Here is a 22,520-nt window from a genome sequence, read left to right on the forward strand (position 1 = left end):
GGAGGTAGCCAAAACTTTTCCAAGTAGACAGAGTGCAAAGGAAAACACATCTGTATTCTCAATACCTTGTTATCCACAATCTGCTCCATTTTATAAAATGGCACAAGAATGATGGCAGGCACCACCACAAGTTAGCTCAAGGTAAAGGATGAAAGATTTAAAAACAAATTTCATTTTCTTTAGACTTAACCACCAAGACCAAAACTGATCATAAAACCCTCCAAGGTTTCCCCCACTTGTACTGAAGTACCAAATCCTACTCTTTGGATGCACCCACCTCTATGGTTCGGTAATAAGGATCCAGCAAGAGCTTAGCCAATGCCACAATCTGGGGAGTGCGGTCCCAGCCATCTGAGCAATGTGCTAGTACTGGCCGCTGATCACGATCCACAGCGTGCACTACCAGAAGTGCTGACTTCAGAAGCACAGACAGGTGATGGAGCCATTTTGTGCCTTCAAGAGCTGAGAGCCAACTATAAAAATAAAAACAGAAGGGGATAAGGAAGGGTGCCCTGGGTGGCTCAGTCAGTTGAGCATCTGACTCCTGATTTCAGCTCAGGTCACAATCCCAGCATCATGGAATCAAGCCCCACATCAGGGCTCCATGCTGAATGTGCCACCTGCTTAAGATTCTCTTGCTCTCCCTCTGCCCCTCCCCCCATGCATGCTTGCTCTCTTTCAAAAAAAAAAGAAAAGGAGGATGAGGAAATCCTGATTTGTATGATTTACTGCATCATGCCAAATAGCCATGAAATTAAGAAGCAATTCCCAAGGATTTTTCCCTCCAAATAAAACACTGCCAAAATAAAACAACCTCTGTCTTCACAAAGCATGTACAAAGATGCGGCCTAAGCTCTACTATGCAATAGAGGGCAGCTTCAGAAACAAGACAATAATAGGAATTTTTTCCAGAAATCTTATGGCTAACTTATGACAATTAACATTTAATATTTTTCAGTCCATGGTAGTTATATAACCCAGTATAGGAAGACTAATTCTTTCTGGAGTCTTCTCCTGAAGGAAATGCAGCTATTCAGACATTATAAAACAGTAAGCACTTATATTTAATGATCAGCAACTATACCCAACAAGTTCTCAAAAACTTGTCATGTGTGTGTATACACACACATATATATACATACACAAATAACACACATACAATACAAATGTGTCTATTATAAGGAGATGTAAGCCAGATGCCACATTTAAAAATAGCACAGACAACAGCACCTGCTCCCTACACCCTAACACCCACTAAAATCTTGAATTTCTATTGACTAAAACTGGGTTGGCCCATACTAATGACTTAAGATTCATACAAATTAGTACACTAATGGCTACATAGTATTACTGGACTTAATATAGACTGGATTCAGCAGGGATCTAGAAGAACCTTCTTTCGAAAACACCTTCAAGAGATACCTGATCCCAAGAATTACTGCTTGGGAGTAATCACAAACTGATTTTTTTTTTTTTTTTTTTAACTATATTGACATTTTGTTCCTCGTGCATGTCATGAATTCCACTCCTTACATACCCACCCCCCAAAAGCTCTAATTTCTCCAAAATGTGATCAGATTTGTAGTTAAGACAGCAGTCTAGCCCTTCAAACACTACATCAAAGGAGGGAATAAATACTTCTGTCAGGGGGCTCTGAGAAGCCTTCTGCCAACACTAGGCAAGAACATGCCTACACTACACCCCACAATCAGCTAACCAGGGAGGTTCTGAGACACTCCACGCTCCCTTGTTCGATTCCCAAACTGGAGCAGAAACACACAATGCCCTAGTCCTCCACGGCCTCCAACAAGTGTGGAGAGGCTTGCTTATAGCTGATCCCACCACTGCCAGGGCTTCTTTTTACCCACAAGGGAGGCTTCAGTACTGCCTTATGATTTGCTGCCAAAAAACAGGCAAAGCATTACCTTTTTCCTTAATAAAATCCCCAGACATTCCTTTTGACCAGGTATGGGCCAATTACATCTTTCTGACTCTGAGTTTAAAAAATAGCTTTTAAATAAAGAATTTTAAAATACAGATATTTGAGATGAGGTAGTGTTGATTCTATCCCTTTCATTTTATAAATAGGAAAACTGATACCCACAGTAATTTAGCCATTTGGCCAAAGTCACAGAGTCAATTAGTGGCAGATCTTGTGAGTCCTCAACCAGGCTCTTTCAGTGCCCCACCTTTGGAGATGAGAGTACTGCTAGCCGGGTTCTGTAAATGTGTAGCAGATACAAGCTGCTAATCCCCAAAGCAGAGCAGCAAACTCATTCCTTTGCTCAGGCTTTTCCCCAAGGACAACTGCTTCACCCTCTGGGCTTTTTCCAACTGTGATGAATTTAATCATTTGCTACCAGGAGTTAGTACAAGTGGTTCAGGCAGCCATTTGGCTCAATAAATCAAGGAATTCTGCAAAACTTGATGTGATCAGGAGATCTACTGGACAGAACCCAGGGAAATAGCTATGGGCTCCAACACAAAGAAAAGAGAAAATTCTGTCTTCTCTGCACCATTTTTGGCTTCCTGAAATAGTAAAACGAAGACTTTTAAATATTTATCTGTCCACATTTGTTTTACAGAGGATTCTTGCTAATTTATCTCGTATTCAATCAGTAATCAGTTCCCTTGAGAGGTGGGGGTGTTAATTCACCTATCTCACTGCAAATGCCAGCCATTCATTTTTAATAAGCAATAAAAATCTGGTAATGCTCTTAGTATGTAAGAGGAGGTAGTGTAGGAATCAGAAGGAAATGTAAAAGAAACTCCCCTAACAGAAGGTTTAAAGACAGCTTAACCCTTTTTAGAACATGATGAATAAACTTTGACTCTTCAAGGTAAAACATCCCAGCTTAAGGCAGGTAAGTGTCACTGCAAGATGTCAAAAACCAAAGAATTAAAAATGAGCCAAAAACAATGTAGAAGAGAAGGAAGAGGTCCCAGGAAAAAGAAGAAGGTAGTGCTTTTCTGAGGACTGAGATCTGTTCTGTGCTCCACATCTTTAAACCTTTCAAAGGGCTAGATGTTTCTCCAGCATCTCTTTTGTGTGCTTGTGCTAACACAGAAAGCAGAATGCCTACAGGGACTGAAAGTAAAACTGAAGTGTATCAAGAAACAGAAGAAGGGGCGCCTGGGTGGCGCAGTCGGTTAAGCGTCCGACTTCAGCCAGGTCACGATCTCGCGGTCCGTGAGTTCGAGCCCCGCGTCGGGCTCTGGGCTGATGGCTCAGAGCCTGGAGCCTGTTTCCGATTCTGTGTCTCCCTCTCTCTCTGCCCCTCCCCCGTTCATGCTCTGTCTCTCTCTGTCCCAAAAATAAATAAAAACGTTGAGAAAAAAAAAAAAATTAAAAAAAAAAAGAAACAGAAGAAAAGACACCTCTAAACTCACTTTTTGAAAAAAGCAACACAAAATTAAAGCTAAGGCCAAGGTCTTACTTTCCCGGATCAGGCATCTGTGTGCACAGCAGCCGCAGAGACTGAAAACTCCTCCGGATTGAATGAATATTTGCCATCCCCATAAACACTACTTCACAGTTCGGGTAATACTCTGCAGAGAATAACAATAAAAAGAACAAAAATATGTTAAATTTAAAGCCCACATGGCCAAATTTAAAAGCAGCAAACTGGCTATAAAACAAACCCACTATAGCTGCTGACTAATGAAACTGAAATGTTTTGATGCCTATTAGTCCAGTCCTTAATGAGAGGAAACGGTGCTTGAATTTTAGCTGTTTTTGCAAAAAGGAAGATTTGTGAAGATATGGACATAAAACAAGCTTTTTTTCTTTCTTTCTTTTTTTTTTTTTTTAAAGATCTACATCCTTCCATCTGACCCCAGGTTTACTTCTGGGGCCATTTCTAACTTGTAGCTCTGGAATTTCTTTGAAAAGAAGCTGGCAGAACAATGCATTTTATGCATTCACATTTCACCTTGGGTCAACTGCTTTTAACTTCCAGTTTAAATCACATCTGAATAAGGAGCTTGGTGCCACTACTTGCTCCATCAGCACACATCTGGCACTAAAGGGATTCCTTCTTGGAGAAAGCCAGCATTCAAATAGTAGGGATGCTACAGGTCAGGACAGAGGTGCTTTGCTAGAATTCAGTATTTGTTGCTTCAATTCCCACCTCAGGTTTTCTATGTAGAAGCCATATGGGAGTTTCCTGTGAGGTCAGTAATGAGTAAACCCACTGTCAAAGGCAACAAAAAGCTTTCAGAAGGCTGAGAAATTGAGCCACTTAAAGAAGCAACTTGCAAGCATGAACAGGCCTTATTTACTACAGGGGAGGACTTATATATATATATATATATATATATATATATATATATATATATATATATATATATATATATATACACACACACACACACATTTATTTATTTATTTATTTATTTATTTATTTATTTATTTTTAATCACTTAAAGGTTGGGAAAATAACCGATTATTTGGTTTCAATGCACCTCATCCTCTGTTTCTTCCCTGAAAAGAAACTACAGCGTTAAGAATCCAAACAGTTCTGGCTCTCTCAAGACAGCTGAGGAACACGGTTTGCCATTCATTTCAAAATGAGAACTAAGACCCAACTGGGCATGAGCTGAGCTCACAAGAACAGAGTGTTATGGGACAGAGCACTATACACCTCACCTGGGCATTCACAGCCTCCTCCTTTGGCTCGGTTTGCCACCGCTGCTGCATAGGAGCGTGCATCCAAGATCAAAAGCTTCTGCGGTTGGATGGCTAAACTTTCTGCTCCCGAAGCATTGGACAGAGAAGAATCTAGGAACATCAGGAGTGGGGATGAAAAACTGAATGAACCCATCTCTCACAGAATTGTGCAAAATAAGAACCAAAAACACCTTTTATAATAACAGAACAAACAAAACCTCAATTAAGTGAAACCCACCTAACAAGAACGCTTGATACACAGGACTTCTTCCTATAACCTCCTTTATCTCATTTCTACATGTGTACTCCTTTAATGAAGGCTGGTGTCTCCTGCTATGGTCTGGAGACACTCCAGGTCCCCTATCGCGTATATACTCCATTCTTGTCACAGTGACAAGAAAGACAACCAACACTCTAGTCCTAGTAAGCCAAGTCTTAAAGAGTCTTCTGGTTCTTTGTCAAGATGTGTGACTCCTCAAATAATCCTATCAATTAAAGCTTTGCCTGCTCTCTCCTATGAAACAGATTCTATGTCTTACAAGGAGAAGGCCATTTCAAGAAAAAGTTCTCACAAGACACTATAAAAATTGCTGCCACTGGTCTAGGGAGCATCTTACCAAACTCCACATCGGAAAGGTCTCCTGCATTTGGAAAGTCTCGAGAACTGTTCCTAGTTGACAGCCTGCTGCCACTTGATCGGGAATCAGAGGCACAAGCTTTGGCTACTGACTGCACCAGATGCTCATCATCAGCATTTCGCCAGCCCCACCAGCTGACCTCCGGCTGTCCACAGCGGGCAATGACAGCTCCATTGCTCTGGTGCCTGCACAAGCAACAAGATACAACAACTATACCCATCTCAGTGGTCCCATTCAGATGCTCTGTGCTCACACAAAAAGTAAGGTAGTAGATTTTAAATGCATTAATGAAGAGCTTGAATACAGGTAAGTGAAAGTGATGTAAAGTTAGCTTCAAGTCATCTAAGGGCAGAAATCTTCTATAGCAACAGGAACAAACAACAAAACCTATCTGGATCTTCTTCAAATACTGTACTATTTTAGAAACCTTTGTAGAGTTACCAACAAAATGATAAACGTGTTCTCTTAGAAAAAAACAAATTAATATGCATAAAGTAAATGTTTGACTCTTAAAATTTATTTTTGGAAAATCAGGTAAGAAATAATCTACAAATACTACACTAATTCTGCTACTCAATAATGAAACACTAATCTCTCCTTTTTAATACTGCCCCTGAAAATCCTGGCATAACAGATGCTGAAACAGGAAAATTTGTTTTCACACCAACTTCTGAGGGCCCCACTGCAGCAACTGTGCACTTATGGTTGGCTTTGGAGATTCTTTTCAAAACAAGATCCCACCTTTGGGACTCAAACACTTACCTGACCCACAGTGGACTACTACAAAATCCCCTGAGATTTCATGACTCACAAACTGCTCTTATTATAGGCAGATAGCTCAATGAGCTATACTCCAACAGATTCTTTCTTAAGAAGTTAAGACCAGAAATCTTACTCAAAAGTCTACTTCAAGATGCTATTAAAACCCAATATTTTCCTCGTTAGGAATTTAGGTGATTTTAGCAATTAAAAAGTTATAAAAGATTTGGCAATCAAAAGGTACAAAGTTCCAATAAATGCTATACCATGGATGAACCTGGAGTACGTTATGCTAAGTGAAAGAAGTTAGTCACAAAAGTTCACATATGGTATGATTCTGTTTATTAGAAGTGTCCAGAATAGGCAAATCTATAGTGGCAAAGTAGATTACTAGCAACCTGGGGTAGGGGGCTTGGGGAGGGAGGGAATAAAGAGTGACTACTAATGGATCTGGAGCTTCTTTCTGAGGTGGTAAAGGTGTACTAAAACTGACTGTAGTGATGGTTGCACAACTCTGTGAATACGCAAAAAAAAAAAAAATCAAACTGAACGCATTAAAAGGGTGAACTGTGACAATCTTAAAGTGGTTTTCAAAAAGTTATAAAAGTAATCCTTTGATTAGAAAACTAAGAAGAGTAAGAAGTTAGTAAGCAAAAAAATTAAATGTCCCCCAATCCTATATCCTGGGGGGAACTATCAATTTCTTACCTCCCATTAAAATCTAAACACATACACATGCATGCACACACATAACACATATTTAACATACAGATGGATGTAAATAAAACATACTATTGAATCTATGTTACATCTTCAAGGAACAATGTAAGAAAGATTTTTGTTATTAATCCTAAAGCTCATGAACAGCCAATTAAATTTGGCAATGACCAAATTCCATTGGAACCATCAGTTTGCTTGTAGTTTTTAGATCCTCCCTCACAGAGAGAGACAAGGAAACAACTTGTATATTGCCAATATGCTCAACCGGCTCACCTGCTGAAAGGAGCCCAACTGGAAATAGAACCTCACTAATCCCTAAAATACCAACTAGTATATATAATAGGCACTGATAACAACTGAGCCGACTGATGCCAAACCTTCACAAAAGAGGCTGGCAGGGCCTTTCCGAGCATCCTCTTTCTCTGCAATGCTTCCCAACAGTGCCCAAGAGGAACACAAGATGGCACTCTTCAGCTTGGACCTTGGGTTTTAAGGGTAATGGTACTTTACAGCTAGACTGCAACTGAGCTGTTGCACTAAGCAGTTTTCTGCAGTCTTCTAAAATGCTTCAGACCACATGATCAAGAACTAAAGCAATACAGCTAAAAATCACTAAAGAATATTTCTACCATTTTAACAAAAAATCAGGAAAAAGTATAAAAATTAAGATATCCAAATGGATGAGTCCCCTACTGAACACAGAGGCTTCAATTTTATATAGAAACACGTACATATTTAAACTATCCCTAAGTTAGTGTTGGGCAAGCTCTCTAAATGACTAGAAATTTCTAATAACCACTCTGCACGAAGAGGGGAACTGTGATTTGCACTACAGATGGATGTCCTTTGCACCATCTCTGTCTTCAGTGATCAATCCAATTAAACACTCTCTCATCACAGTGGGGAAAAAACACAAATCAGGCGCTGGTTCAGCGTGGTGCTGTCAGGTAACTGCTGCTAGCAACCTCAGGAATCATTACTGCAGTCTATAGACAACTAAATTCCATAAACGTATGCTGGTTTCGGAAGTATCTTGCCACCTGGGCTGGCAAAGCAGAGAGTGGAAGAGTATCTCCAGAACATTCTTCAACATACCCCTGACAAAGCTCCCCAATAATTTAACAACCCAGTTAGGGGCTCAGAGATACAAGACACATTTTCCAAAACAGAGGCTAGTTCCTAGAAGCCTGATTTTATGTAACTATACTAAGGAACTGTCATTTGTAATCCTTTGAGAGATTTTCTCAGAGAAACTGGAAATAAAAGTTTCATTTATATATACTCTATGGTCTCTAGAAAGGATTGGGAAAAAACCCTATGGTTTGTGCCCTCTAGAATAAATTTTAGAAGGGAAGAAAGGTTTCCCATGTTTATTCTAAAAAGTTTTTCTTTAATTCTCACTTACAGGCCTCTCTACCAACAATTCACCTAAAGCCCGGTGACAGTTCTTCGCCCTCATTCTCAAAGTCAACAAACCCTACAAATGCCAGGGCTGCTGATCTAACACAGCTGTTGGCCACAGAGCAGCAGCTGGCTGCTTTCCCTATTTGAGCTGGGCCCATCACTGATAAGATGCAAATCCTTTCAGCTCTCCCTGCTCTGTAATTCCTGTGTCATCCCTGCCACTTGAGTGATAGGTAAATTTGGTGACCTATTTTTCTAGGGGTGTTTGAAAACAACAGTGATGAAAATTGAGATTGAAAATTTAACAGATTCTACTGGGCCAGAAACAAATACTTCTTCATCTCTATTCAGGATGGCCATCATAATCTGCCATCAGTGGACTACATGAACAAGCTGGTTACCTCAGTGAAAATTCCACAAGGAGATAAATCCCTTCCTATACAAACTCAATATTTCAATGGCATGCCTCCTGGCATGAAAGAGTCTCTAACTAAGCCCCACTGGTTTGGCCCAAATTCAAGGAAAGCCCGAAAAGTCTGCAAACTGGGAAAATGAAATAGAGAATGTAAATATTACAAAGAGATGACATGTGAAACAGTTTCAAAATAAGAGGGAATGCTTTCTTAAAATCTTAACATGAGTCCTTGAGAAGTGAGCTCCTCAATGAATCATAAAAGCAACCCCCAGGAATACAACCTACTCTGCTGAGAGAAGCCCAGTATATACAGATTCATTTAGGAGGCACAGGATACCTGTAAAGTAAGAACATCACTCCCACTTTACTAATTAGGAACAGGCTGAGGCCAGTTAGGCAATTTATTTTAAGTGCCTTAGCAAGGAGTATTAGTGAAAAGACCTGAACTCCAAAACCTCTGCTCGTTCACACTACCATCCCCCTTCTAGACTTGCTCCCTTGGCTCTCAAGCCTTTCATCTCTGAGATCTTCTACCTGGCAAAGCCCTAGCCTTCTTCTTCAAATGCTCCCTCTTAAAGCAGAACTCTTTCATGTGTTGAAGTTTCAACCACAAAGACTATCGCAAATGACTCAATTCTATACTCCCAATTCTCACTTTCTGGAACTCATCTCTCTCAATCCAAAGGCCAACATCTGAAGCTAAATGCTGAATATTAAGCATATTATCTTCCATAGAATGTCAGAAGTATATTTAAAATAGCAAGACAAGCCACTTTTCTATTAAAATTTTCTTATCAAATAAACCATCAGCGAGTGTGCTGGATGCAGTAAACACTGGTGTGTCACTGTAAGAGTGGATTTTACAATAAGGTAGCACAGAACTGCCTGGAAAGTTCTCTGAACCCTTGTCTCCCTTCCCAGGTTAGCAACAGCAGAGGCAGCACACCTCATGCAGTGGAGAGTAACACCAGACCAAGATGGGCCTGGCCAGGCTTACTTACCTGTAGACGACAGCAGGGATGCGCTTCCAGGACCTGAAGCTTGCTACACTCTCTAGTTCTTTATCAGTGATCCAGGCAGGCACTATGAGCTCCTGTGGATAGCTACCACATAGCCTAATGAGAAAGGTGAGAAAGAGGGAGTGGGAGAAGAAGACAGAGAGAAAGAAGGAGAAACACTAGGTGAACCACAGTTAAGGATGTTGATTAAGCTACCCCACAGCCAGTTGAAAAATAAGGAGCTTTACTTGAGTCTTGGCCTATTCAGCAGAATCAGTTGCCTTGAGTGTTTACTTATGTATATATCATGTGACACTACCATGGCCTGTTCTACCTCCTGCTGCCTTTGAGAATCTGTTGATCTTAACATCAGTAATATATAAGGGGAGTTGACAGTTACTCCACTGTAACTTTCTGTTGTTTAAAAAAACACATAGATAATTTCTAACTATACAAAGTAAATGCCCAATCTAACTACAGAAGGAAAGTCTATCACCTCTACCAGACTCTCACTCTTTCAGGCTTCTATCAAAGAGAAACATGTGAAGAAGGACAAGAGCCCACAACTTCAAGTTTCCAGAGACCTTATAGGATTATTAATGTATTCTTTGATGTGTCCTAATTATAGGTAACAGGGGCAGACATGGGTATGCAGAAACAGTACCACAGGACAGGCCACCTGCATACATAATCACAGCCCCACTGATCCAAGTTAGTAATGTGAATGAGCTGTTCATCACAATTTCTATAAAACATACTGCAGAATTATCCTCAGGGGGAAAAAGCTCTGTTTTCATTAAGAAGCAGCCAGTAGCTTCATGCTAGTCAAGCTGGTGTCCTAAAAAGCAGTTATTCCTGATAGGTATTTCACTTACAGGACAATGTCCCTCTATGGGTATTTCAATATTCCTTTTCAATAGTAAAGGCAAGAGGACTTTTAATCCAAATCCTAAAATATACAAATTCCCCCTTCTCCTGCACCACCACTCCCCTGCCCTAGCCTTATGCATTAAGGGAAAAGGCAGAGAACACAAAGTAGCTTAAGAATTGGGAGTTTTAAAATTTTTTTTTTCAATGTTTATTTATTTTTGGGACAGAGAGAGACAGAGCATGAACGGGGGAGGGGGAGGGACAGAGAGAGAGGGAGACACAGAATCAGAAACAGGCTCCAGGCTCTGAGCCATCAGCCCAGAGCCCGACGCGGGGCTCGAACTCACGGACCGCGAGATCGTGATGTGGCTGAAGTCGGACGCTTAACCGACTGCACCACCCAGGCGCCCCAAGAATTGGGAGTTTTGATTATTCTGCACTAAATATCTCCTCCATCTTGTTCTCAATTTCCAGAAGATTAAATATCAGGAATTTAAAAGTCACTAAACCAACAGAATATCTATGACCAGGAGTAGCTCTACAAACTTAACACTTTCCCATAAACTCCTAAAAACAACCAGGACACGGTGACCATAGTTAATGTGCTAACCATGAGTTTTGTTCTTTTGTCTTATTTCTTTTGTCTTGTTTAAAACTTAAGAGTAAATTTAGCTCTCCTTCTTTGTAGTAGGAAGAACTTTTCAATGTCCTAAAGACTGGTTCTGAGGTAGAAACAGTGGACTCAAAGACAAAAGTTGATTTTTAAAACCAACACTGAATAGGGATTTTGAAAACCAACTGGCTTTTGAACTCATTTTTTTCCCAACAAGCTTAGCTTAATTCAGTTTTCTGACTTCACCCAATATTCTGATCATTGTATTCCTTGTCCTAGAAGTATGACACTATCTAGTAGTCACCTCTTTAGCAAACACTAGCTGTTCACATGTAAATAAGCAGTTTCCAGCATAGGAAATGTGAGTTACACATGAGCAAAGCCTGTGTAGGCTTTGTAGTCTCAGGCTCTCTGAGGCCTCTCCTCCAGTCTCCACCTCCATTCTCTGCTTTATCTTGTGATGGAGACCAGGCAAAGGTACGACAGACCTAAAGCTCCCATTTTTTTCATAACACCCCAAGGTTCTTAATTCCTTAGGCAAGGTCCATGTTAAGAGCTACATACAGTAATTATCTGTAGTTTTTCCAATTAAAAATGAAATGCTCTGATGGGTACCCACAAACAGACCAGGAAAATAGCCATCATGATTTGAGACAACTCAAAAAACGGAATGATTAATGCCTCCAACTGCTAGAGGGAATCCTAAGAATATTAATTTAAATCTCTTGAACAATCTTGTTTTATAGAAATCTGGATCACCAAAATCATAGTAGTTAACTGCCCTCCCCCACACCAAAGTACTTACACCTTTTAAGGAAACAGGTAATGGGAAATATTTAATGATTATATTAATATTTAATGATTAAATGATCAAAGCTATGAAGTTAGAAAGAATAGTACTTAACGTCTATTTCATAGAATCTGGAGTAAAATTTGTCATAAAAATTCCCTGCTGAGTGTTTTATCACCGCTTGTGAGATCACTGATTCTATCTCCAAAGTGAGGTCAATTGGTGATGAGAACAATGGAAACTGCTGGCCTACCCGTGAACACAATACTGCCCAGGAAATGCATGCACCAGGAAGAACAGAGGCCTGTAGGGGATGGAAAAGAAGTTTCCAGCTAGAATCCTATTAAGGATCACTTTTCTACTCCAGTGAGAGCAATGGGAACAGAAGGCTCAAGAAGTACTCTGAAGACCCTGCAGTGAGATGTAATAAATCTCTATTGAAAGAAAATGTCTAAGTTCACATGTTCTGCCACATGAGAATTGGGGTATCTGCAAAGGCACTGGCTATGAAACACAGTCCACAGGGTCCCATACAACTCACTTATACTTCTCATTGATATTGGAAATCCTCCAGGCGTTGTTCATATCAAAACCCATCCGCTCCACTTCGTTTTTAAATCTTGACGTTACATGCTCCCCTAGGGGCCAAGGACAGCAGAAAGAAATGAATATCATTTTGCAAAACAGGTAGAATAAAAGCATAGCTACCCTGCTAGTTATTATATAAAGAAAATATATATTAGTTTTAGTTTAAAACTACAGTTTTAGTTTTAAATATATTTAGTTTTAGTTTACAAATTCCCTGCCAGGACAAGGCTATATACAAAGGAATGAGGAAATTAAATTTTTTAATTGAAGTATAGCTAACATACAATTTACATTAGTTTCAAGTGTAAGACATAGTGCTTCAACAACTACGTACATTATGAAATGCTCACCGTAAGTACAGGTACCATCTTTTACCATACAAAGTTATTATAGTATTACTGACTGAACCCTATTCTGCTAGTGGAAGTTTATACCTCTTAATCCCCTTCACCTATTTTGCCCATCCCCTACACACCTCCCCTCTGGCAACCACCAGTTTGTTCTCGGTATTTATGAGTCTGTATCTGTTTTTTCGTTTGTTCATTGGTTTTTTAGATCCCACATATAAGTGAAATCATATGGTATTTGTCTATCTCTGTTTTATTTCACTTAGCATAATAACTTCTAGGTTCCTCCATGATGTCACAAATGCCAAATTTTCTTTCTTTTTTTTAATGGCCCATTATCCCTGTGTATGGAATATTACACACATATACCACATCTTCTTTATCCATTCACCTATTGACAAATGCTTAGGCTGTTTCCACATCTTCAAATTTTGATCAAGAATCAGGTTATCTCAGGGCACCTGGGTGGCTCAGTCGGTTAGGTGTCAGACTTCACCTCAGGTCACGATCTTGCAGGTCAGGTGGGTTTGAGCCCCACATCGGGCTCTGTGCTGACCGCTCAGAGCCTGGAGCCTGCTTCAGATTCTGTGTCTCTCTCTTCCCCTCCTCTGTTCGTGCTCTGTCTCTCTCAAAATAAACATTAAAATTTTATTTTATTTTATTTTATTATTATTTTTTTTTAAGAATTAGGTTATCTCATCTAATCACTACTACCTACTCTGAGTGGTTATCACTGAGTTCATTTTACACAGGATAAAACTGAGACTGAGAGAGGTTATTATGGCAAGTCTGTCTGGTCCCAAAACCCAGTCCTTGTCACTACACTGGCTACTTTCCTAGGTCCACACTCACAGTATACATAAAAAATAATACCAAGTTCATCAAGAATAGTAATATAGATCTACAACTCATCAGAAAGACTAAGGGCCAGATCTCAAAACTTAGGTTTTCTGGAGTTTAAGATAGTGCACATAATATAGTATTAGGTTAACACTCTCTCAACAGGATCTACTAATCAAACATTAATATTTCTACAGTGAAATGCATGGATAATTCACACTAAATGAGATAAGTCAAGCTTCATTTCAGCTCAGACCAGGTCAAGCCACCAAATAAGATAAGAAAAATCTTTTTATTTTCAGAGGCTTATAGATTATAGAATTTTAGAGATCACAAAACTATAATAACTCCCAGTACCTAGGAATCTCAGGAAACACCATACTACTAACTAAAGTGCTGACCACCTATAAGAACATTCACCCAAACAAGTATAACCTGCCCACATTTTGCCCTAATGAAACTGGCTTTCTCTTCCTAAAGACAGTGAGCTACAAAGGCAGAAATGAACCTAACATAAAAGTCATTAAATCTGAAATAACCTTCTTCCTTGAAAACACACAGAGTCCTAGGGCAGTAAAACAAACAAAAAACGATTAAGCAGTATCTCTAATATGTAGTGTTATAGGTAGTAAAGTAAATGCTGGTGGGGGCTGGGAGAAACAACAATAACAAAAGCACAAAGCAGATTGCTTTGGTGATCAAAGTATAAAGCTTTGCTCTCCCTGGGAGTGGAGCTTCAGAACAGCAAACACCAATTACTTGAATGAAGGACAATTCTATAAAACTACTTCCTATTTAAACTGCTTTTCTTGAGTTTAAATTAGGTATTATACGTTTCCTGAAGGAGAGCTATAAAAAGATGAGGTGCAGAGATGCAGGAAGAAATAATCAGCTGAATGCATCCCATTCTGGAAAAATTTTAGAAATGATGTGGGCTTTGAAATAGGAAAAAAGCTATCCAAATTGGGGTGCCATCTGTCTACAAATTGCAAGGAATAGTGACCATCAAGAATATTAGACAGTCTTTCACTTATAATCCCAATCTAAAAACTGTAAAACTGTAACAATTTCCAAGTTCATTCATTAATGAGATTTTTCCCACCTCCGTACAGCTCCAAGTCTTTGCAAAAGGTTAAAAGTACTTTAATGATTGTTAACATTAGTACCTCCATCTTAGTGTAAGCACATAGATACTTTAAAATAATCACTGGCAAAATCACCACCAGCATCACCACCACTGGTAATTTATCACACAGAACTGTTGCCCAAAGAAAAGCTTACAACCATCATCAGGAGCATGAAGTTCTGAGTGACAAAGAAATATATACTGCCTAGCAAGCATAAAGCATTTGTTATTCAAGTTCCTTGAGAAAAAAGACTTTTAATTACCTTTGTATCCTCTAAAGCACTAACTTCCTAACTTTGAAAATGACCATCACAATTGAATTATGTTTTATATCATAATCCAATATAACATGTTTATTTTTAAGAGTTTCACAAAACTGTACCTACCATTACTATGTGTGACTCATTTTGGTATTTTCTATCCTAAGTGTTTCATTTTGTATCTCATTTCTTAAAACTTTGATTTCATGACCCACAAGTGCATAACAACTAACAGTCTGAAAAGTAATGCTTTAAAAAAAAAATCTAGCAATGGGATGCCTTGGTGGCTCACAGTCGGTTAAGTGTCCAACTTCGGCTCAGGTCAGGATCTCATGGTTCATAGGTTCAAGCCCCGCATCAGTCTCTGTGCTGACAGCTCAGAGTCTCAAGCCTGCTTCAGATTCTGTGTCTCTCTCTCTCTCCCCCCCCTCTCTCTGCCCCTCCCCTGCTCATGCTCTCTAACATTAAAAATATATATAAGTATTTTTTTAATATAGGAGACCTTAAATACATGAGTAATTCAACTGGCTTTTGCCAAATTGTTAGAAGTTCCCTTATGTTTATTCAGCCAGAAAAATGAATGCCAAGCACATCTCTTTGCTGATTTCTCTTAAGAATTTCTAAGAATTCTCATGTTTCCACAATACTAGATATACTATAATCCATTTTAAATATTACGGTTGTAAGTTTCTTGTTCTTTTTTGAGGAGAGACGGCGCACATGGGGGAGAGGGGCAGAGAGAGAAAGAGAATCTTTTTTTTTTTTTTTTTTTAATGTGTATTCATCTTGAGAGAGCAAGTGCACACGAGTAGGGGGAAGGGCAAAGAGAGAGGGAGAGAGAGAATTCCAAGCAGGGTCCTCACTGTCAGTGCAGAGCCCAGTGTGAGGCTTAATCCCATGACCCATGAGATCATGAGCTGAGCTGAAACCAAGAGTCGGACGCTTAACGGACCAAGCCACCCAGCTGCCCCTGGTTATAAGTTTTTTGTTTTGCTTTATATTTCCATTTCAACTCTCCTGTCTGCCCTCCCCCAATCTCAAATGAAATGTGCCCTTTTTTAATATTTAGTTATTTCTTGTACAACAAATGCAAACAGTCCAGCAATTCTTATTTTAGTGGGAATGAAAACCTTTTTAAAGCAATGAGCCCCTCTAACATAACCAGTGTCAAGAGGCAGTCTAAAAAATTTTCCCCCCAAAAAATCTAGCTCCCTGGGTGATCCTGAGTATTTGAGCCCACAATTATAGACAGCTTAAAGGCCTGTGATAGAAGAGCCAGACCTCTACCCAGGATGTAAGGGAAAAAGAATAGCACCAGAGTCAGGGAAGGTGAGAACCAGCCCTTCCAGATTTTCAAATATAGGAGGAATCATTCTTTTCTATGAACAAAGGTCCCAGTACAGTCATCTAAATGTACGCTTACTGGACTGCATTCAAATACGTAAGACAGACTCTGCTGGCAGGGGCTTTTGCTTTATAGGAAACAGGCAGCTGCACAACAGTATAAGACCCAGAGTCCTATGCTGTTCATGGTTAAACAAAATGCTTAATGGGCATTTCACAGAAGAGAGGTCAGAAAGGTGGGCCTGATGCTACTAAACTAACAAATGAATTGCCCAATCATCTGTCAGGACTCCTGCCTAATGCTCAAGTACAGAACTATCACCAAGAAGGCTGCTACAATGAAGAAAAGAAAACTGAGCATGTGGGAGAGAAGCTTTAAGCTTTTAATCCATTCCTTTTTTAGAGTCTGCAATGGGTCTAAGAGTGGAGTCAACAGTTTTGCAAAGGCTTTTGCAAGTTTCACAGGTAAACTTCCAATAACAATGTTGAGACTTCTTCCAAAGCTGACTAAGACTCAGAGCTTTGGCTACAATGTGGCTTGCTTAACTATAACAGCTTCAACAGTCAGAAACTAAGATTTATATAAATACAAGGTAATGATGCAATTTTCCCATTTCCCTCCTCCCTGACACATTCTACTCTTAACAGGCTAGGCAGAGAAGAATCCATAAAAGGCCTTATTAACTACTAAAAGACTAAATAAACTAATAACTTCAACCCTTCAGAGTCCATGCTTATGATCTCATGTGTTGGAACAGATTATACAAAGGCATTACTTTGAAATATCTCAAGTGCTGTCTCACCCTAAAGATGACTTAGAAGAATGTGGTTGTCTGGTATGCTCATATTTGGTGAGTAATGTTGTAGCCACCATCAACTGAACTCAACAATATTGGGTGGAGACAGAAGAACCAGGTTGACTGACTTTAAAAATGCCACCACAGTGTTCTGCATAAGAGCGAGTTTTCTCTCTGTACTCCATAGTGAAACTATATAAAAAGGAAAAAGCCATACATATGCACATACTCAAACCAAGTACAGTAAGATTCCTTGTGACAGCAAGTTAACTTAGTGTGGATTTGTATATACTACGAAGAAACAAAATACAACCATCACTCAGAGTAAGTTCCAACCAATCAGTTACAATGGCATCACCTTGTAGATTCAGTTTCCAAAATGTTTTAACAAGTATGGCACATAGGAAGCACTCAAATATTTACTGAACTCTCCAGCAATAACAGATCTGATCTGCAGGATACCCTGATCAACTTGGACAGGAAGAACAGGAATGTCTCAGTTTGAAGAACAAAGCAAATTAAAGTACAGAGAAGATAAATGGCTTCCCCAATATTTTTTTAATTAAATGGTAAAATATATGTATTTGAATTCAGGTTTCCTAGTTCTTAAATCAGTACTTTACCCCCCAAATACCTCCATCCATCAAAAACTCATTAAAAGACAGAGGACACTACAGACATCTATATGTTCTGGTAGCCAAAGAATACCAGATCAGAAAGGGAAGGGTCTGGGGACCCAAGTCATCCCAGCTCAAGACAAAGCAATCCATAATTAAAAGAGTGAAGCTCTGGGGGCGCCTGGGTGGCGCAGTCGGTTAAGCGTCCGACTTCAGCCAGGTCACCATCTCGCGGTCCGTGAGTTCGAGCCCCGCATCAGGCTCTGGGCTGATGGCTCAGAGCCTGGAGCCTGTTTCCGATTCTGTGTCTCCCTCTCTCTCTGCCCCTCCCCCGTTCATGCTCTGTCTCTCTCTGTCCCAAAAATAAATAAACGTTGAAAAAAAAAAATTAAAAAAAAAAAAAAAAAAGAGTGAAGCTCTGGGATGCCTGAGTGGCTCAGTCAGTTAAGCGTCCAACTCTTAATTTCAGCTCAGGTCATGATCTTGTGGTTCATAATATCGAGCCCCGTGTCCAGCCCTGTGTTAACAGCACAGCGACTGCTTGGGATTCTCTTTCTCCCTCTTTCTCTCTCTGCCCCTCCCTGCCACTTCGCTGTCTCTCAAAATAAATAAACATTAAAAAAAAAAAAAAGGGTGAAATTCTGATGTAGCACATCTTAGCAATACCCTAAGAGATGGCCCAAATCCAAAAGAAACTAATTTTATCAAGGGAATAAAGAATCATCTAAAGAGATGAGGAATTTTCAGTCTGTAGTTGTGAGAAAACAAATTAGGAGAATAAAACAAGCCCTGTTGACTAACCAACCTAAAACTAGGGAAATGCCCTTTAGAATTAGGAGTCTTAAACAACTGAAGTTCTTATATAACATAATGTGCAGCAAGATATACTCACTAACTTCACTATCCTAGGAAATGGTAGAGACTAAAAAAATAGATTTTTTTGAGAGACAGAGAGGGAGGGAGGGAGGGAGGGAGGGAGGGAGGGAGGGAGGGAGGGAGGGAGGGAACACAAGCAGGAAAGAGGGAAAGAGAATCTTAAGCAGGCTCCACACCCAGTGCAGAGCCCAATGGAGCTCAATCTCCCAACCATGAGATCATGACCTGAGCCAAAATCAAGAGTTAGGCGCTTAACCAACTGAGCCACCCAGGTGCCCTGAGAGTAAAAATTTGATAAGATACAGTGGTTAAAAATTCAGCAAATATACATGTAAGATCTGTGCATTTCCCTGTAGGTAAATTTTATCTTTAAGAAAAAAAACCTTGACAAAAGCCATAAAGAACAAAAACAACAAAAATACAATGGCTTCTCAATAAAGAAGGAAAAAGAAAAAGATGCAATGGATAAAGGAGTGAAGTGAGAGACAGTCTAAGGACATTCCAATATCCAAGGATGGTGTGGACTCTTATGGCTGACTATGAGCTCCACTGGCCCGACCAGGCTCATAAGCAGCTTGGATTCCTGATGCTTTCCTTCAGGCTCCATGAGGGCAGGTACCAGTTTTTCATCTCCACATCCACAGAACTTTCCCCCAGTCAACTCTCAATCGCTGAGAACTGGGTTTAGGTACTAGCTCTGTCACTGACTGACGGTGGGACTTAGCAACAGGTTTTACCTCTGAGTCTCATTTCTTTGGCTCCCAAAACAGAAACACCAGGCTATCCTGCCTGTTTGACGAGGTCATAAGGGTCAAACAAAAGTATACATCAAAGCATCTTTAAAAATAAGATGATGCTTATGCTGTATTTTAATTATGAACCAAAATTTTCAACCAGTGAGTGAGCCAGGAAACAAAGTAATGCAAGCAAAGCTAGATTAGCCTCAAATGTTTAAAATGACTCAGGGCAAAACTGTTAAGATCAAAAATTCAGGATTAAAAACTGAGGTTTAAAGAAAAAAGTCCCAAGAGGAAACTTTATTGGAAGGAGGCTCACAACTTTTCACTGTTTAGAAATCCAAGACTTTGCTTCCAGGCTTGACACACTAAAGATTGAGTGTTGGACCAGCAAAGTTCATTTATGGCAACATAAAGTTTACAGACAACTACATGCAAAGGAATAACATGAACTTGATCCAAGCCATTTCTGAGTGAGAAAGAGTAGGACAAAGATCTGTGAAATTAGAAGGCCTAGGCTCCAGCACAGGCTCAGCTTCTGTATTTGTCCTGAAGGAAGTCACCCGGCCTCTCTGGACCTCTGTTTCATCTATGAGATGAAAGGGGTAACAATAGGAAAATATATGACTTGAAAACAAGAAGATACGGATGCCTGGGTGGCTCAATTGGTTAAGCATCCAACTCTTGATTTTGGCTCATCATGATCTCATACTTTGTGAAATCGAGCCCCATGTCAGGCTCCGTGCTGAGAGCACAGAGCTTGCTTGGGATTCTTTCTGCCTCTCTCTCTCTCTGCCCACCTCCCATCAAAATAAATAAACAAACCTTTTTAAAAAAAGAAAATAAGAAGATAGTGAAAGGCCATTTTGTATGCCATTACTCTGAGCCCTAATGTCACACACTTCTGGACCTTTGTTCATGCTACTTGTTCCAACACTTTTCCTCTTTCTCTACTCAATGAACCCTTCTACCTTCAATGAACCCTTATTCTACCTCAAAAGCCACCATGAACGTGAAGTCTTCACATTTGGGAATGTGCATATGATTCATGGCTCCCTTCCATTAGGCTTCTTACAACACCCATTAAACCTTACTGTGTGTGTATGTATGTATGTATGTATGTATGTATGTGTGTGTGTGTGTGTGTATACACACACACATATATATATATATATATATTTTTTAGCCCCAGCAGATTGTGATGTGTTCTTCCTTTCCGCTAAAAGGCAGGAAACATGTTCTATTTATCTTAGAAGAATGATGCACAAATGCTTAGGTGCTCCATAAATATACACTGATTCAACACATGAATGCTTAGGAGTCCCATTTCATGTTAAGGGTACCTCAAACAATAATAGAACCACCATTTTTACATTTTAGAAAGGTCTACCTGGTCTGCACAGGTCTCCATGTTGTTCTTTTTCACTGGCGTAGACCTCCATGCACCAAGCATGGTATGCAAATGAGAAGAGATCTTCTATTTTAGCAGGTGGTCGGATTGCATTGTTTAGTCTCTTAAGCCACTCTTGACACTGCTCAAAGGTTGAGAACTGACACCTTTGTAAAGCCAAACAAATATGGATGTAATTAGAAGACAGCTGACAATATCAATAAGGGAAGCCAACAACTCAAGAGTACCTAACTCCCAGTGCAGTGACAGCTACGGTCAAGAAAAGCATCAGAGGTCATGTTTCACATGTTTATCATTTGTAATAACTACAGGTCCAACAAATTTTAGCCAATGGTACAAAATGTCAAAAAGGAAAAAAAAATGGACATGTGGAAAACTTATTTTTTAGACTAATTAAATGCTTAAGATTGATTAATGGTAATTATTAAAGTAAAATGGCAGTTTTCTCTCCCATGAGTAAGGTTTCCTTCTTCTGTATCTTCCACCAAAGCTTTATGGTTGTCAAGAAATAGGTTTAGAGAATGTTCATTTTGTTGTTATAACCTATTAGGCCAAGCTCAAAAATAAATCACAGCGCAACCTTTGGCCAGTCAGATAAGTTCAAATCTGTCTACTCAGCCATTAGAATAAATCAGTAATTGTACATCCAAAATAAGATACATTACACTGAAACTTTCAGCTGTAACCATGTAATCAAACAATTCTACTGTCAATTGCAATTTTCAGTACATACAGATTAAAATAATTAGGGCAAAAAAATACTTCACCTTTTTAAATGCCAACAGTGTTCAAAATTGAGTAATTAATAAACAAGTTGTAGTCAGTACCTATGAAAAGCAAGCCAAATCTCAATGGCTACAAAGGAACTTATTTACCTTAAAACCAAAGAGTCCCCCATAAACCTCTCCCCCATCCCAATCAATGTGGCTCATCAGTATGTCAACACACAACGTTTACTGGCACTCCAAAGTTAATCAAAGAGATAAACTAAAAACTTGCGGAATTTAGAACTTCTAGAGCTACTAAATTTAAAAACACATTTCAGGCATCATTTTGCAACCATTATAGTAAAGACAACATCAGATAAAAACCATAATGGATGCTAAATCTATGAAGAAATTTGATGAGAAGCAGGATACTTTCATTGTCTTAAAGTTTCTCCCACAGACTGTTTATCAGTTGCAAAGGAGAAAATGTAGGAGTTATACAGAAAGCAGGGGACATCTTGACAAGACAGATCAAAATCGACATCAGCAATAGAGACAGATGGACACCGTTTGCCAACAGATTCAATAGAGTACCCTGAAAAAGACACAACCTCACACATACAGTATTGCAGCTGAAAATACACCACCTCAATTTAATCATAAGGAAACACTGGACAGACACAAAATGAGAAAAATTCTATTAAAATAAGATTATATTCTTTACAGTGTGAATATCATCAAAGACAAAGAGATGGAGAAAAATGCTTCAGATTAAATAAGGCTACAGAATCATGGCAATTAATGTAATACCTGACCTTGCATGGACCCTATTCTGAATGAGGAATGCTAGAAAGGGCATTATTAGGTCAAGTGACAAAACTGGAACATGGATAGCAGACTGGATAAAAGTATTATGAGTGTAAAGTTGTGAAGTTGATAATGACAACATGGTTATGTAAGAAAATATCCCTATTCTTAGGAAAGCACATCAAAG

General features: G+C 39.4%; 1 protein-coding gene across 14 annotated transcripts in view; it reads right to left on the reverse strand.

The window, feature by feature from the left end:
* Nucleotides 1-22,520, reverse strand: part of MTMR3 (myotubularin related protein 3) — a 148,888-nt gene that overhangs the window by 14,392 nt on the left and 111,976 nt on the right. For 13 of the 14 annotated variants that reach the window (XM_045041493.1, XM_045041496.1, XM_003994781.6 and 10 more), the window contains 7 exons: nucleotides 20,799-20,965; nucleotides 12,418-12,514; nucleotides 9,607-9,720; nucleotides 5,287-5,492; nucleotides 4,649-4,780; nucleotides 3,438-3,549; nucleotides 278-473 (listed from right to left, as the gene is read on the reverse strand). In XM_045041493.1, coding sequence (XP_044897428.1) covers nucleotides 278-473; nucleotides 3,438-3,549; nucleotides 4,649-4,780; nucleotides 5,287-5,492; nucleotides 9,607-9,720; nucleotides 12,418-12,514; nucleotides 20,799-20,965 — 1,024 coding nt within the window. Of the gene's footprint in view, nucleotides 1-277; nucleotides 474-3,437; nucleotides 3,550-4,648; nucleotides 4,781-5,286; nucleotides 5,493-9,606; nucleotides 9,721-12,417; nucleotides 12,515-13,202; nucleotides 13,341-20,798; nucleotides 20,966-22,520 lie in introns of those variants that run through there. The other variant, XM_045041497.1, reaches the window with a different exon arrangement.

This window comes from Felis catus, chromosome D3 (assembly GCF_018350175.1).
Source record: "Felis catus isolate Fca126 chromosome D3, F.catus_Fca126_mat1.0, whole genome shotgun sequence".
Lineage (NCBI taxonomy): Eukaryota > Metazoa > Chordata > Mammalia > Carnivora > Felidae > Felis > Felis catus.